Below are 15737 nucleotides of genomic sequence, written 5' to 3'. Positions count from 1 at the left end.
GATAGTCTGTCGCCATGTTCACAACAGTGTGAAAAAGTTGTACAACGGAAAAGACAACCATATACAGTCAAGGTCCAAACATCTCAGGCATAATATGGCCCTAGCAAGATCAGTCACCGTTATTCTTTCTTTCCAGTTATCAATGTGGACACCATATTTAATAACTATGCTTTTCTGGAATTGGGAGATGTTCAAATTTGGGAAACCAAAACAGTTTTCAAGCACAGTTCTGCTTTGGACATTTTTGCCTTTGTTCATAAATTCAAGTGCCAACGCATTTATTTACTCGTATTACAATAGACCGTTAAGACAGTATCTTGTGCAAACATATTCCTGTCTGTTTCGATTCATTCCAAGAAGAATAGAGACAAGAGATAATTCTACCGAAGAAGGAAATCCCAAAAAGACTAAAGAATCCGACTTATAAATTTACGAACGTGAATTTATGAAATTTATGACATGTAGTTAAATAGATTGAAGTTGCTTGCATTGAAATAGAAACTGCTGTATCAAATCTAGAGGATTGTTCGTTAAGAAGTTTTATTTAAACTTGGAATTAAATCGTTCCCTTGTAAAATCAATCCTGTGTGAGTCAAGGTTTATAAGCCTTTTAAGCCCTCTCAGCGCACCACCCTGCAACCAATCTAAGATGCCCAGACGAGCATTTAAATATCGTGATTATAGCAAAAAAACCAATCTCATAAACAAGTACGTCGTTGTGTACCGTAAGTTTAGTTAACAACCAATTAAGTGCCCATAGTCAGGACAGGCCATTGGAATTGAGACACGTGACTATACTTAGGATAGCTAGCGTTCCTTACGGTCCCTTCCGTGAAACAACAGTAATCATTTTTACGCATTATCGATATCTAACAAATCGATTTTGCTAGGGAAAGCACCCGTCGACACCTGTTTTTATCATCTGTATTCAAGTTAGCGACAATTTACAAACTGGAATAACATCTATAGATTTTAACCAAAAAAGAATTTCCTGATGGTGAACTAAAGCAAATAATTTTGCAAGCTCTTTTTCAACTTAGAGACTAAGAAACCAGTAGAATTGCTTGCTAGTGATTGAGAAAGTTTTTGATTATATTTACTGTTTCAGGGCTGGTAGGAGAAGGCTCAGAGAATGCACTCATTTTTTTTATAAGAAACAAAGGTCAATGTTGAGTACTCCAGATTCTTAATGTTCTGGAAATTTCAATACTCATTGTTTCTTAAAAGTTTCTTAATTATGATGTCATGAATGATGTTATGAAATGTTCGTGACCTTTTTTGTCACGTCAAGAGATTCGCTTCCGTTTCGATGCTGTATTTAGATGCGGGAGTATATTTTCATCCCTTGTGTCTTAACTTCTAGGCCAACAGGGCAATCTTGTTCTTGGATTTTACAAAATTTCGTTGTTCTCAGTTTTATCACTATTTAAATGTTTCTTAATTGTTTTGCTTCGAGTACTGAAATTTCTTAATTTTTTCTGACTTTCCAATACCCGTTTCTTATAGCCAGTTTCTTATAAAATAATGAGTGTAGTCATAAATTCGTTTTTTCTCTTTGCTCGCCAAATCCAGAACTAACTTCTTTTCCAAAAACGTATTTCCCTGCAGAAGACATGAGGAAGTTTCCTGCAGTTCACAATCATTACGTAATCGAAAGTATATATGAATATTACATATACGAGAAGCATTTCACCAATGTAACCATTTTCTCTTGCTATATGTGTAATTCATTTTGATTACAACCAAATTTTCCTTAGATACTTCACTTTTTCTTAGTAATCGCAGTAAGCTTTTTCTGTATCAGGTCACATGTTAGATAAAGTCTCTCAGCATAAGCCTGTATTTTCCTAATGTCAAACTTCAATGATACAATGATGCAAAAATACAATGACGACTTGCAGTAAGCAATGAGAATAACTGACATTGTCGTTGGGAAGACGAACAAGCGAAAGCCTTCTAATGTGTGGCGCAGCCCCAGCCCCCTACCACCATCCCCTTTTTGGGGTCAAAGAGCAAGCATTATAATGATTCAGTTCAACGGGATACGGCGCCTTTCCGTACAACTCTGGACTGCTTTTGGGACAAAAGGTTGATATTCGATGTTTTTAAATTTTTCCAACTACGTAAACATAATATTTTCTAGACTCTAGACTAAACTATTTGCCACAAATTTTTGCTTTATTAAATTATTGCCAAATTTGTGCTGCTGCGGTTCTTACGCAAGTTGCAATTTGCTAAAGTTGTAATTTTAATCAATGCTTGATGGTAACCATGTCTTTCTTTGTTGTCGTGAAGGGTTCAAAATTTCCGACTGACAAAGGGTCAATTCTAATTTTGTATAAGGGCCTAAACTTTAATAGTTTTCTACCAACAAAACCTTATAAATTGTCTCGATAATAATTAGTCAGCTGTATGATAAAGTTGTTAGATTTTGTGAATTTGGAAGATCGAGCATAAAGACTGTTAGTTTAATTAGCGCATCAAAACATACGTAGTCCAGAAATCAGGTGATAATTTTTCTCCTTTTACGACTTGCCCATTGCTCCTCAATCTTATCTAAATTTACGTTGTCCAAAATGTCTTTCTCGCAAGTAAGAATCATGAGGTTGTTTAGTCTTTTACAGGGGCGGCGCAAAGAAATTCAAAAGGGAAGGGCTCGAGTTGATACGAATTGTCAGACTAAAGGACCATCTTTTGAAAAACGCATTAAGACGATTCACCATATTATATGCCTATTATGTTACGGGGCACACATTATGCTAGCAGTACGTTTGAAGGGGCCGGCGGGATGTTGGCGGAGGCCTTGGGGATATTTGAAAGAAGTGACTTCCTTGCAAGCGAAGCGAGCGGACAATTTCCACAAGCACCCTTTTTAGATAAGCTTAAAATACATTTCAGAATATTTCTTGCAGGTATTTTCTTGCAATCGTTTAAAACATTTCGTTATTTTCAAGGCATGCTCTTATTACGCTTGATCAATTCAAGTCTCAAAATTGAATTCATTATTTTTTTATGCCCCATAGTCCTCGGCGTTCTCCTTGGAAATTAAGCAACTAAAGGATGTGTCGGATTATTCTTATCTTTAAACGTTTTCCTTTACTCTTTTTATTTGCTTAAAAAAACATATTTGCAAAAAAGGGGGGAGGGGGGCTGAAGCCCTCAGCTCTCCACCTGCCGCCGCCTATGTTTCATCTGTCGATATCGAACGGAGAAAGTTCTTGACAAGTCATGGGAAATGTACTACGTGTCTTTAAGCATTACTGTTAAATATTATTCAAAAAATTCTATTTTTTATCCCGTTTTTAGGAGCAATTTGATGGAATAATTACGACACTATCCCCATTACGACGCCAGTATTTGAAAATACTTGAATTCTCATACAAAATTTCGTTTTTTCTGTATTGCGTCGCCTCTCACCTTTGAATCATATGCCTTTTACCAAACAAATATTTTCTTTTGCACTTACACGTACCTTTCTTACACGAACTCTTTGAGCTACAGTTCACAAGGCCATATGAGTCAAAACTTCAATTTTCACAAATGATTTAATTTTTTTCCGATTAACTTAGCTTTCTACCAACAGCTTTAAATTTTCTGAATGTCCTCATATTTTCCGATTGGATAACAGATTGGGGGGGGGGGGGGTAAGATGATAAAACTGCGTTTTCCAAGATCGTAATAAACGTATAAAAGTGCAAATATCAGAAAAATGGTGAATCTATGAAGAAAACTTTTTCCAGATTTGAAGTAAGCATCGAATGAGCAAAAGTTATTTTTTGTGTCAGTTCTCCTTTAAAGGAAATTGGGCTGAGACTGAGTTTGCAAATGCCATTGGAACGCACATGCTGTACGGAAAGACGCATAAAAATTGCCAACCTTTTCAACTTCGCGACCTCAAACCGCATGCGCAATAGAAAAGTTACCCTGGTTCAAACCTCTTTTGCAATAACGCAAAATTCTTTCAAGACAAGCCAGCCTGAGTCAGCCCGGGCCGAGTCAGCCCGGGCCGAGTCAGCCCGGGCCGAGTCAGCCCGGGCCGAGTCAGCCCGGGCCGAGTCAGCCCGGGCCGAGTCAGCCCGGGCCGAGTCAGCCCGGGCCGAGTCAGCCCGGGCCGAGTCAGCCCGGGCCGAGTCAGCCCGGGCCGAGTCAGCCCGGGCCGAGTCAGCCCGGGCCGAGTCAGCCCGGGCCGAGTCAGCCCGGGCCGAGTCAGCCCGGGCCGAGTCAGCCCGGGCCGAGTCAGCCCGGGCCGAGTCAGCCCGGGCCGAGTCAGCCCGGGCCGAGTCAGCCCGGGCCGAGTCAGCCCGGGCCGAGTCAGCCCGGGCCGAGTCAGCCCGGGCCGAGTCAGCCCGGGCCGAGTCAGCCCGGGCCGAGTCAGCCCGGGCCGAGTCAGCCCGGGCCGAGTCAGCCCGGGCCGAGTCAGCCCGGGCCGAGTCAGCCCGGGCCGAGTCAGCCCGGGCCGAGTCAGCCCGGGCCGAGTCAGCCCGGGCCGAGTCAGCCCGGGCCGAGTCAGCCCGGGCCGAGTCAGCCCGGGCCGAGTCAGCCCGGGCCGAGTCAGCCCGGGCCGAGTCAGCCCGGGCCGAGTCAGCCCGGGCCGAGTCAGCCCGGGCCGAGTCAGCCCGGGCCGAGTCAGCCCGGGCCGAGTCAGCCCGGGCCCACTCAGCCCTGGCCCACTCAGCCCTGGCCCACTCAGCCCTGGCCCACTCAGCCCTGGCCCACTCAGCCCTGGCCCACTCAGCCCTGGCCCACTCAGCCCTGGCCCACTCAGCCCTGGCCCACTCAGCCCTGGCCCACTCAGCCCTGGCCCACTCAGCCCTGGCCCACTCAGCCCTGGCCCACTCAGCCCTGGCCCACTCAGCCCTGGCCCACTCAGCCCTGGCCCACTCAGCCCTGGCCCACTCAGCCCTGGCCCACTCAGCCCTGGCCCACTCAGCCCTGGCCCACTCAGCCCTGGCCCACTCAGCCCTGGCCCACTCAGCCCTGGCCCACTCAGCCCTGGCCCACTCAGCCCTGGCCCACTCAGCCCTGGCCCACTCAGCCCTGGCCCACTCAGCCCTGGCCCACTCAGCCCTGGCCCACTCAGCCCTGGCCCACTCAGCCCTGGCCCACTCAGCCCTGGCCCACCCAGCCCTGGCCCACTCAGCCCTGGCCCACTCAGCCCTGGCCCACTCAGCCCTGGCCCACTCAGCCCTGGCCCACTCAGCCCTGGCCCACTCAGCCCTGGCCCACTCAGCCCTGGCCCACTCAGCCCTGGCCCACTCAGCCCTGGCCCACTCAGCCCTGGCCCACTCAGCCCTGGCCCACTCAGCCCTGGCCCACTCAGCCCTGGCCCACTCAGCCCTGGCCCACTCAGCCCTGGCCCACTCAGCCCTGGCCCACTCAGCCCTGGCCCACTCAGCCCTGGCCCACTCAGCCCTGGCCCACTCAGCCCTGGCCCACTCAGCCCTGGCCCACTCAGCCCTGGCCCACTCAGCCCTGGCCCACTCAGCCCTGGCCCACTCAGCCCTGGTCCACTCAGCCCTGGCCCACTCAGCCCTGGCCCACTCAGCCCTGGCCCACTCAGCCCTGGCCCACTCAGCCCTGGCCCACTCAGCCCTGGCCCACTCAGCCCTGGCCCACTCAGCCCTGGCCCACTCAGCCCTGGCCCACTCAGCCCTGGCCCACTCAGCCCTGGCCCACTCAGCCCTGGCCCACTCAGCCCTGGCCCACTCAGCCCTGGCCCACTCAGCCCTGGCCCACTCAGCCCTGGCCCACTCAGCCCTGGCCCACTCAGCCCTGGCCCACTCAGCCCTGGCCCACTCAGCCCTGGCCCACTCAGCCCTGGCCCACTCAGCCCTGGCCCACTCAGCCCTGGCCCACTCAGCCCTGGCCCACTCAGCCCTGGCCCACTCAGCCCTGGCCCACTCAGCCCTGGCCCACTCAGCCCTGGCCCACTCAGCCCTGGCCCACTCAGCCCTGGCCCACTCAGCCCTGGCCCACTCAGCCCTGGCCCACTCAGCCCTGGCCCACTCAGCCCTGGCCCACTCAGCCCTGGCCCACTCAGCCCTGGCCCACTCAGCCCTGGCCCACTCAGCCCTGGCCCACTCAGCCCTGGCCCACTCAGCCCTGGCCCACTCAGCCCTGGCCCACTCAGCCCTGGCCCACTCAGCCCTGGCCCACTCAGCCCTGGCCCACTCAGCCCTGGCCCACTCAGCCCTGGCCCACTCAGCCCTGGCCCACTCAGCCCTGGCCCACTCAGCCCTGGCCCACTCAGCCCTGGCCCACTCAGCCCTGGCCCACTCAGCCCTGGCCCACTCAGCCCTGGCCCACTCAGCCCTGGCCCACTCAGCCCTGGCCCACTCAGCCCTGGCCCACTCAGCCCTGGCCCACTCAGCCCTGGCCCACTCAGCCCTGGCCCACTCAGCCCTGGCCCACTCAGCCCTGGCCCACTCAGCCCTGGCCCACTCAGCCCTGGCCCACTCAGCCCTGGCCCACTCAGCCCTGGCCCACTCAGCCCTGGCCCACTCAGCCCTGGTTTGTTTTGAAAGAATTTTGCGTTAATGCGAAACAGGTTTGAACCAGGGTAACTTTTTTACTGCGCATGCGGTTTAAGGTTGCGAATTGGAAAGAGCGCTATTTTTCCCTGCGTCTTTCCGTAGAGCATGTGCTTTCTATCACTGAATTATGGTATCTTCGAAGGCTGGCCCGCCATTATGAACAGTGAAAGGTTTTCATGAGGAATGCACGTGCATTCATAAAGTCAGTTTCAACACAATTTCCTTTAAGACTATGGATAATTTCCTTCTCTGTTATGTTCTTATGATAGCCCTAATTTTATGGCCTGTGTCCCAGACTCCTTACTTGAAAGTAGAGGGTCTGTGTAACCGAGAACAAAATCCCGTACGAGCGTTTTCCTAGGATCTATGGGAAAATTAATTATGCGTAAATTATGCGGCTTCTACATGATTTAGCATAAGTGAGAAATGGCGTAAACAGAGCGTTGTTTGCTGTGATAGTTTACGCATTCAAATAGTTAAAAAAATGAATACGTATTCATACTCTCTATTTTTTGCCCTTGGGATAAGAACCTATTATATTTTATCACACTGAAACCGGTTCTTAATTACATGATGCATAATTTAGGAAAAACAGCCTTTAGGTTGTTATTTTTGTAGGTTCTTATATGCGGGGATTTACTGTATATAGCGCATAAAGAAATGCATGTATGACATGACAGAAAATCAAACAGTAAAGTTCACTATCTTGAGTGAGCTTCGTGAAACATATTTGCAAAATCAAGTAAGACCTTGTTTACACGAGAGAAAATTGAGCGGTTCCAAATATGTCATTCTTGCGTTCCAAACGGATCCACTCCAGGGCCCCAGGATTCATACAAGGGAGGAGTAACATGCGCAGATTATATAGCACTTATAGCAATGTACACATGAAATGACAGACAGGCAAACTGTAAAGTTCAGTATCTTGAGTGAGCATCGTGAAATATATTTTCAAAAACAACTAAATATCTAACGGATTGTCAGTGATATTGCTACAAGAGCACAGATTCTAACAAATCAAAACTGTTACAAAACTTCAAATCCTTTGACTACAAGTTTTATTGCATGAACTTTTAATGATACGAGTCAGGCCTTTAATTTCTAAGTGTTACTGTTTATATTTTCATTAGCATTTACGGCGACTTTCATTGTGGGTTCAATTGAAATGCCAACTGTGTATATTAATTTATTTTGTCAACCGGATAAATGTGAAGTGTTTTATGCATTAAGATTCTGGTCTAAATGAAGTAATTAACTGAGAGTTTCGTCGTATTATGATTGTAATTCTAATTATGCCGATTGCTCTTCAGAATTTGGTTTTTAATAGAGTTGGTGGTGGTAGAGGCTTGTTAAATAAAGTTGTAATCGTTCTTCTTAATTACCTACTGCTATATTCAGAGCAAAATATTCTTCTTTGCGGATTCAGAACTCTATTATTCATCACTGCATGGTAAAAATAAAACGTTTAAGATATTCAGGAACCCGAAGCGGTGGCAGATTAAGCGGCATCAACGTGAAAGATTTGCGAATTCTACGACCATTTCAGCTCGCATGCCTAGCCACGGAGCATAACACGAGGAAAGAACTCAATAGCACACTTCCACTCTTTAGGCTTGAGGAAACAGTCCTCCCTTCAAAGGCAAGTTACAGGATAATTTTTGCTCATAAAGGTGGACAGTAGGCAAATCTCCGCGCTAATGTACGTCAATGAAGGCTAGAAACCTTATATCATTCCAGGAAATGGGAAGCAAAGTATAGATTCCTTAGAAACAAACAAGCCACAAGGGTCTTGCGAATCTAGCATAATTTAGAAACCCTTTTTAAGGCATCTAAACACTGGAAAAACTTCAATGGAGAAATAATCTAGAATCTTTTTTAATAATCAGCTAAGTATCGTCAGTTAACTTAATCTACAACCAATTCCATAAATGACTTATCACCAACCTTTAGTAAAAGACTAAAAGAGAGAACTTGAAAAAAGCAACAACTTGAAGTCACTTTAAGGTTACGGTGAACGTTTTTGAGACGATATTTGGTTTGCTCTCCCTGAAGGCCAAACTATTAACGGAATCGGATTAAACTATACATCATACGATGCACAAGAATGTGGTTATTCCGGGCAGATCAAAATAATTGGCAAACATTGTAAAATGATACATTCCAGGCACATTTATTGCTTAAATGACTGTTCCACCTATAAAAGCTATTTTGTACCCTGGCATTTGAGGTATCAAGATCTGACTTATATCAATAGAAAGCGCAGATCCTAAGCTACCAAATAGTGTCTCAAATTTTCTAAATTCTTCCTCCCCTTGAAACTATACCCTGTCAAAAATTGAAAAATAATTTTTCTTCCCTCCCAAAGCTGTATATAAAAGACGGACCAGAGCAAATACACAAATTTTCAGATACTTTGCTTACCCGAGATATGTCCTGGCTGCGTGCAAAGTTTTGGGCCATTCGATTGGTTCCTTGGGTCCAAAAAAGCTTTTTCGTACCTGTATGTAGAGAAAATGGAATTCTAGAGCAAATGGGGTTTTACTAATTGCACTTGCAAGGGACACTAGTGTAATCCGGGTCAAGTCACTTGAAACCACAGTGTAATCCGGGTCAAGTCACTTGAAGCTTTAAGATCATTAAGCCTGTTTGAATAAACACAGCCATAGATGGGATACATATATGTGCCATGCGATATTGTGAATGAGACATGCGACCACAACTGCAAAGCAATGATAATCGGCTTAACAGGTCAAGAGATTTTCAGGCCTCAAATAAAAGTTTTGATAAGGAAATTATTGAAACCTTCGTTTAGATGGGATTTTCTCCATTTTCAAAATACCTGTTAGTTTCAAATTTGGTATCATTCTGTGCCTTGAAATTACGGCTTCTTGAATGAGAAATAATCGAAAAATGGAAAAATGGAAAAATGTTTACTGTAAGCTTAAAACTTTGTGTAGTTTGCAAAAATTTGAATCTCCAGGCATGAACACCATCAATAAACAAAACTTCAAATGCTGTTTATAATTTGCGCCAGGAACAATAGAATAACGGCTATTAAGGGACACAAGCTACAGACTGGGTCAGGAAAACTCAAAACATTAAACCTATCTATCCGTCTTGGCGATCTAAAAACAGTATTGCTAACGAGGCCGTGAATAATTTCTACTGAAGAAATTTGGATTATGAAATGAATGTGGAGCGATTATCTGCAGTTACAACATGAGCGAAAAAGTTCACTGAGAAAGCTGGAGCACTTCATCAACTACTAATTTGTATTTAACTTTGTTGTAGCAAATCATGTTCTGAGTTATCACATTGCATTGATTTTTTGTGTTTCCCGGTGAGACTCAGGGGTGGGTTTGAATTTTAGCCAAGTTTGGTGCCATAGAGGTGACAAAAAAAAGATTTCTACGAACGAACCTCGAACACTGAAATTCGTACCAGTATCAGGTAAAGTTGCAAAAACACCGAAGCATTATCTAAAATAGTTAGAAAATATATTTGATTTATCAGTAGAGAAACGCATACCTGGCGGGTAATCAATAGACTTATCTGAAAGCTAGCCCTCATCGAAACGTCTATGGTTGAGAATCAAAACTGAATGAGGTAAATGCAAGCAAGGCGAGATCCATACTTTATCAAAACCGCAAATACCCCTAGATTAACAAAGGGAATGAAAACGCGACAAAACACAAACCTCACCCTAGCTTTATAAGTCAAGTCCTCAGGAGGCCGAAAGACTCCCGCATTGTCCATTAACTGGTAGAGTAGATACAAGAAAAACGTGAGAAAGGAGGGCACATGAGACCATAATGAATAGGAAATAGTAAAAATCTCAAGCGAATTGTTTAAAGCTCAAAAGCCTTTCGATAATTGATTCTGGTGTAATTCCATTTAATCATCTTGCCAGCTTCAGCTTCTGCTTCAGTGCAACTAGACAACAAAAACTGTTATATTCTACGTGTTTTATTCTACGTGCACGTGATTGGCTGTCGGAATTTTTGTTGAGCTGGATGGAACATCCAATTCAAAAAATTAGCATCCTTAGCTATACTAATTACGATATATGATCACTATATTCTCAAATTTACAGGGATGAAGTTAAGAATTGTGAAATGAATAACGTAGCAAACAGAAAGTTAAAGGGCCTCTCCAGCCAATTTTTTGCACTTGCATTTTATTGGCTAATCTAAAGGAGTTGAACCTGCTGATCACGAATTCGTTATTTGTTTTTCGATTTTTTTTACAGTTTGTGAGATATAAGCTCTTGCATTTCGATAATTGAATTGAATTTACCGACAAAAAATTTTCGGTTTGGTGACACTGTGACGCAATTTTGACGTCACAGTGTATTTTGTTAGTCTCGCCTCAAACCGAATCGAACGACGGCGATTCGCAAATTGAACACTGCAAGTGATGGTACTCTCAGTTCTGTTCCACCGGCTTTTTAGTTTGAGCATTTCAAATGTCAATTCTGAAGCCTTTAGTTGTTCATCGTTTCTGGAGAACAACTGAAGTGTCAATTTCGATTAATTATACGCGAAGGAAGAGCTAGAACAGGAAGCCGTAGCTTTGTGGGCCTACACAGGTGATCAAAACAAAGTCGTGACACAGCATGGACACATTCCGACCCGCAAACTTAGAATGATTGTAAACATTTTATATTTTCGATCCTAAAAAGCTCCTGCTCTAGATTTAGATGCCGTTATCAACGCGTGACCATGACTCCTTCACGATTCGGTGGAAGATATACGAAATTCATGGCGAACGAGGGCCGCACATTGTGACGTCAGAATGTCACAAAACTGATTCGGCTTTTGTCGTTTTTTTCTCGGAAAGGTGCAACTTTAAAGCCTTATAACTTCTAAACTAATTGGAATTTTGCAAAAACAACGACTTTGCCATAACACATGCACTAGATGCTAACTTTTTAGTCAATAAAAAATTTTTTTTTTTGGCTGGAGAGGCCCTCTAAGGATAAAGATTAGCGAATGTGTTTTGTTTTAGAAACTTAGAGGATACCTGTTTAATGAGATGAGGTCATGAGAATGTTAAGAAATGAATGAGTAGAAAAATAACGTGAACAAGCTTATGCAGAGTGAATACAGATGTGTATCTGAATACGTTTCCGCTATTGAGCAATAAACACTCAGCTCTAGTATCTTCTTGGTGTGGTGCGTGAGTCAAATAACATAAAAAACTATTTACAACGAATTCAATCAATTTTCTTGACGAATAGCCACACTATCAGTCCGTAACAATAAGACCTCTCTCTAACTACTCTAGCAGAATGAAGTTACATTAACAATGCGTGACGTGGCCAACACGTCGAGGGCCTGGACCCTACAAAAGTCGAGTATAATAATACTTTAATATATGTTTATACTATTCCAAATAATATTCCAAACTTAAATGTATGTACGTGGAACGAACAGTCCTATAGATTTCATGCAGCAGTTTCTTTTTAGCGGCTTCAATTTATGCAATTGTGTGCCATTTCTCTGTGAGACTATCATTTTCATAGCTGTCACTTCCGCGGTTGGTGCTTTGTACTGTGTTTATAAATTTATAACCTAGATTCTTTAGTCTTTTTAGTATTTCCCTCTTCGTTAGTATTACCTCTTGTCTCTTTTCTTCTTGGAATGAATCGAAACAGACAGGAATATGTTTGCACAAAATACTGTCTTAACGGTCTATTGTAATACGAGTAAATAAATGCGTTTGCACTTGAATTTATAAGCAACGGCAAAAATGTCCAAACCAGGATCGTGCTTGAGAGCTGTTTTGGTTTCCCAAATTTGAACATCTCCCAATTCCAGAAAAGCATAGTAATGAAATATGGTGTACACATTGAAAGCTGGAAAGAAAGAATGACGCTGACTGATCTTGCTAGGGCCATATCATGTCTGAGTTGTCTAGATCTTGACTGTATATGGTTGTCATTTCCGTTGTACAACTTTTTCACACTGTTTCGCACATGGCGACAGACTATCGCATAACAGCTTACTAACGTTACTAAAATAGCCACATAGATAGCGAAAGACGCAAATTTGACGGCGTAGTAGACGTCACTGTTATTTGTTACAAGAATGACGATTGAAGCAAAAAGCAGAACCCAGAAAATAGTACACATCAGGACGTACTTACGAACGGCTTGCCATCGAAAAAACAAGTCTTGCATCGGATACTTTAAAACTATAAGCCGTTCAATGCCGATAGCTAAGACAGTTGTAAAGTCTAACAAAAGAAAGGTGTGGGACAGAAACTGTATGGCAGACTTTGCCTTGCAGCTGCTATGTACCACTGGAGAGAGAATATAGGCACTACTTAGAGGCATTAATAAAACACCAACTAACAGGTCTGTTATGCAAAGAAAAACGATCAACAACTTTGAGCCGGATGATTTAGATCGAAGTAGGCCTATAATCACGACACTGTTGGAAACTAAAGTAATTGGTATCAGTGCTGCATTGAAGGAGAACATTGCAAGTCTATGGGATTTGGACAACTGAGACACATCTGGGGTAATACTTTTGCATGCAGAAACTGGTGCCAATGTCGTGTTCATTTTTATACAAAGTGTGTGTCAGGGAAGCACTGGTCTTGTATCGTCAGAAACAGTGTGATATTAACTTTTCTTTTCACGTGATCAGTATTCGATAATGTCCAATCAATCTCCCTTGCATTAAGTTGACTCTCGATCAAGGAAATGATTTTCAATTAAAGTTTGCCAGAAATCTGTGCTATACATGAGATGTGGATGAGATGTATCTTCACACTGAATCAATTGCTGCAAGCACAGAAGATGTTCTTGTTGTCCAGTCACACTGTAGCAGAAGATGGCATTTAGTGCAAATTTTCGTCGCATCGGAACTCAAATTGCTGTTCGTATTGCGCTTTTACAAGTCATCGACAACATTTGAACTGAAGAACGATTACAGCTTTATATAACAAGCATTTGCCACCAGCAACTCTATTCAAAACAAAGTTCTGAAAGGCAAGCAACATAATTAGAAATAAAACCGTAACATGACTAAATTTTCAATTATTTACGTTATTTTCACCAGAATCTTCATTTACTGAGCTTTAGACTCAGTGTTTATGTTTAACACAACACTTCATATTTAACCTGTTTACAAAAGAATTTGAAATGGACCATTTCCTTTTTAATTTAACAAACAGTGAAAATTTTAGAAAATACTGTTGAAAATATAAACAGTTTCTCTTAAAAATTTATGGCCTGTCGTCCCGACTCATATCACTTGAAGTTTATTCAATAGAAGAGGTAGTCAATAGATTTGAGGTTGCTAACGGAGTTGCCTTGAAAGAGGTTGTGCTCTTGTCTCCATACCACAGCCAATTTGTAAGACATTTACCTGCTTTCACAAATGTATTTGATGATGCTCTCTCGAGTTATTTTTTTCAAATGCGATATTCCAGGATGAGTCGCCTTCACCTTTCAAATTTATCCAATAATAAGATTGAACTTGCAAACTATATATACACTGCTTGGTATATGTATAATGACAGAATGCATGGTCATTGTGAAGAAAGGAGTGACACTTCATTGTAACCTCAAAATAAGGACACAAGTCATACAGCTTGAAGATTGCTGAAAGTTTCTTGACAGCTGGATATAAGGACATCAAAAGGCGTATAGGTATGTCAAAAATGCAATTATGAAAATGAAAGACATCTTGAGCAAACCAAAAACAAATATAAAAGTGCAAATAAGAGTTTCAAACTGCTAGATTCCGAAAATAGGCGTTTAAAAAAGGGAGTTGCTAAAACCGAAAAAAAAGTATCTTTACTAGTGGTTTACTTCTTAAAAAGTTGCATTTTTTGCATCAAGTGGAGGGCTTAAGCACCCCTTCTCCATCTATGATGTGGAAGTTTATAGAGCGACCAAAAGAAGCAACTGAAGTGTGATTTCTACCCTGGCGACTCAACCCGGGCCGACTCAGTCTGGGCCGACTCAACCCAGGCCGACTAGATCCGGGTTCGTTTTGAAAAATTTAGTGTAAATGCAAAACAGGGTTGAACCTGGGTAACTTTTCTACTGCCCATGCGGTTTAAGGTCCCGAGTTGGAAAACGTGCCAGTTTTCTCTGCATCTGTTCGTAAAGCGTGTGCTTTCTATTACCGGATTATGGTAAGCTTATTTTGGCATTGAAAAAGCAAACATTTTAAAACATATTGGCTAAAAGCTTTTTCCTCTGACACTCCTCAGAGCATAAAACATCAATCCTCAGACACTTTCTCAGAATAAGGGTCCCAAAGAAAACGATGAAAAATATATACCCAGTTGTGGATCGAAATAGGCCAATCAGAAAAACGCAAGCACAGGACCGGTATAGTTAACCAATCAGTGGCGCGTGCTTAAAGAAAAATTACCACTAGATTCCAAGAGAAAGAACGAACTCCTTCTGTCTACACAATGGCGGCTTTCTCGTTTGTATGTAGATCGATTCCAAAACTGCTAGATGGAAAGACGACTTTTTTTCAAGTTCTGTACAACCAAAAAACTGTTGATATGTTTATTATCTTGAGTGAGCATCATGAAATATATTTTCAAAATCGGCTAAATGTCTTACGGAGTGGCTCTGATGTTGCTACAAGAGCACAGGTTCTACCAAACTTCATATCTTTGACATCAACATCTTCAAAATATACTGCATGAACTTTTAGTGATATGAGTCGGGACGTAAGCGTAACTATCAATAATTTTATTATTGTTTCCGGCGACTTTCATTGTTCGTTAAGTCAAATGCAAACAGTCCACTTTCATTTTTTTTGTAAACAGGGAAAAGTGAAGCGTTGTGTATATAAACCCTTGGTCTGAAGATCAACAAATGAAGATTCTGGTTAGAATAACGTCAATTACAGATAATTTTGTCGTGTTACGATTGCTGTTGTAAATATGTTGCTTGTCTGAAAGAATTTGGTTTTGAATATTGCTGTTCTAAATATGTTGCTTGTCTGAAAGAATTTGGTTTTGAATAGTGTTGCTGGTGGTAGAGTTGCTGTCTTCGCGGTTAAAAATACTTTTTTTCAAGGATAAAGAGTTAGAACAAAAGGCTTCCAGACCAGAGTTTTTCTATTGACTGTGGTTACACAGACCCTCTACTTTCAAGTTAAGGGTCTGGGACAGAGGCTAATTGCCGATCGCAACTAGTTTTTTGCAAACTTGAACATTAACACAAAT

The 15737-nt window shown here is 43.0% G+C and overlaps 2 protein-coding genes across 5 annotated transcripts in view; both read right to left on the bottom strand.

Annotated features, from left to right (window-relative positions):
* The window catches only part of LOC148960574 (uncharacterized), an 86663-nt gene extending 71010 nt beyond the window's left edge, over positions 1-15653 (bottom strand). For all 3 annotated transcript variants that reach the window (XR_016143952.1, XM_089109751.1, XM_089109749.1), the window contains exon 1: positions 8955-15653. Coding sequence is in view for 2 of the 3 variants with exons in the window: in XM_089109751.1 (XP_088965877.1) it covers positions 8955-8993 (39 nt within the window). In the remaining variant the exon portion in view is untranslated. The remainder of the gene's footprint in view (positions 1-8954) is intronic.
* Positions 1-15737, bottom strand: part of LOC135695491 (PIH1 domain-containing protein 1) — a 179264-nt gene that overhangs the window by 99144 nt on the left and 64383 nt on the right. The window lies entirely within an intron of this gene.

The sequence above is a fragment of the Rhopilema esculentum genome, chromosome 2, assembly GCF_057945365.1.
Source record: "Rhopilema esculentum isolate cy_ngs chromosome 2, ASM5794536v1, whole genome shotgun sequence".
Taxonomy (NCBI): domain Eukaryota; kingdom Metazoa; phylum Cnidaria; class Scyphozoa; order Rhizostomeae; family Rhizostomatidae; genus Rhopilema; species Rhopilema esculentum.
The sequence above is the reverse complement of the archived record's forward strand: the minus strand, read 5'-3'. Positions and strand labels throughout refer to the sequence as shown.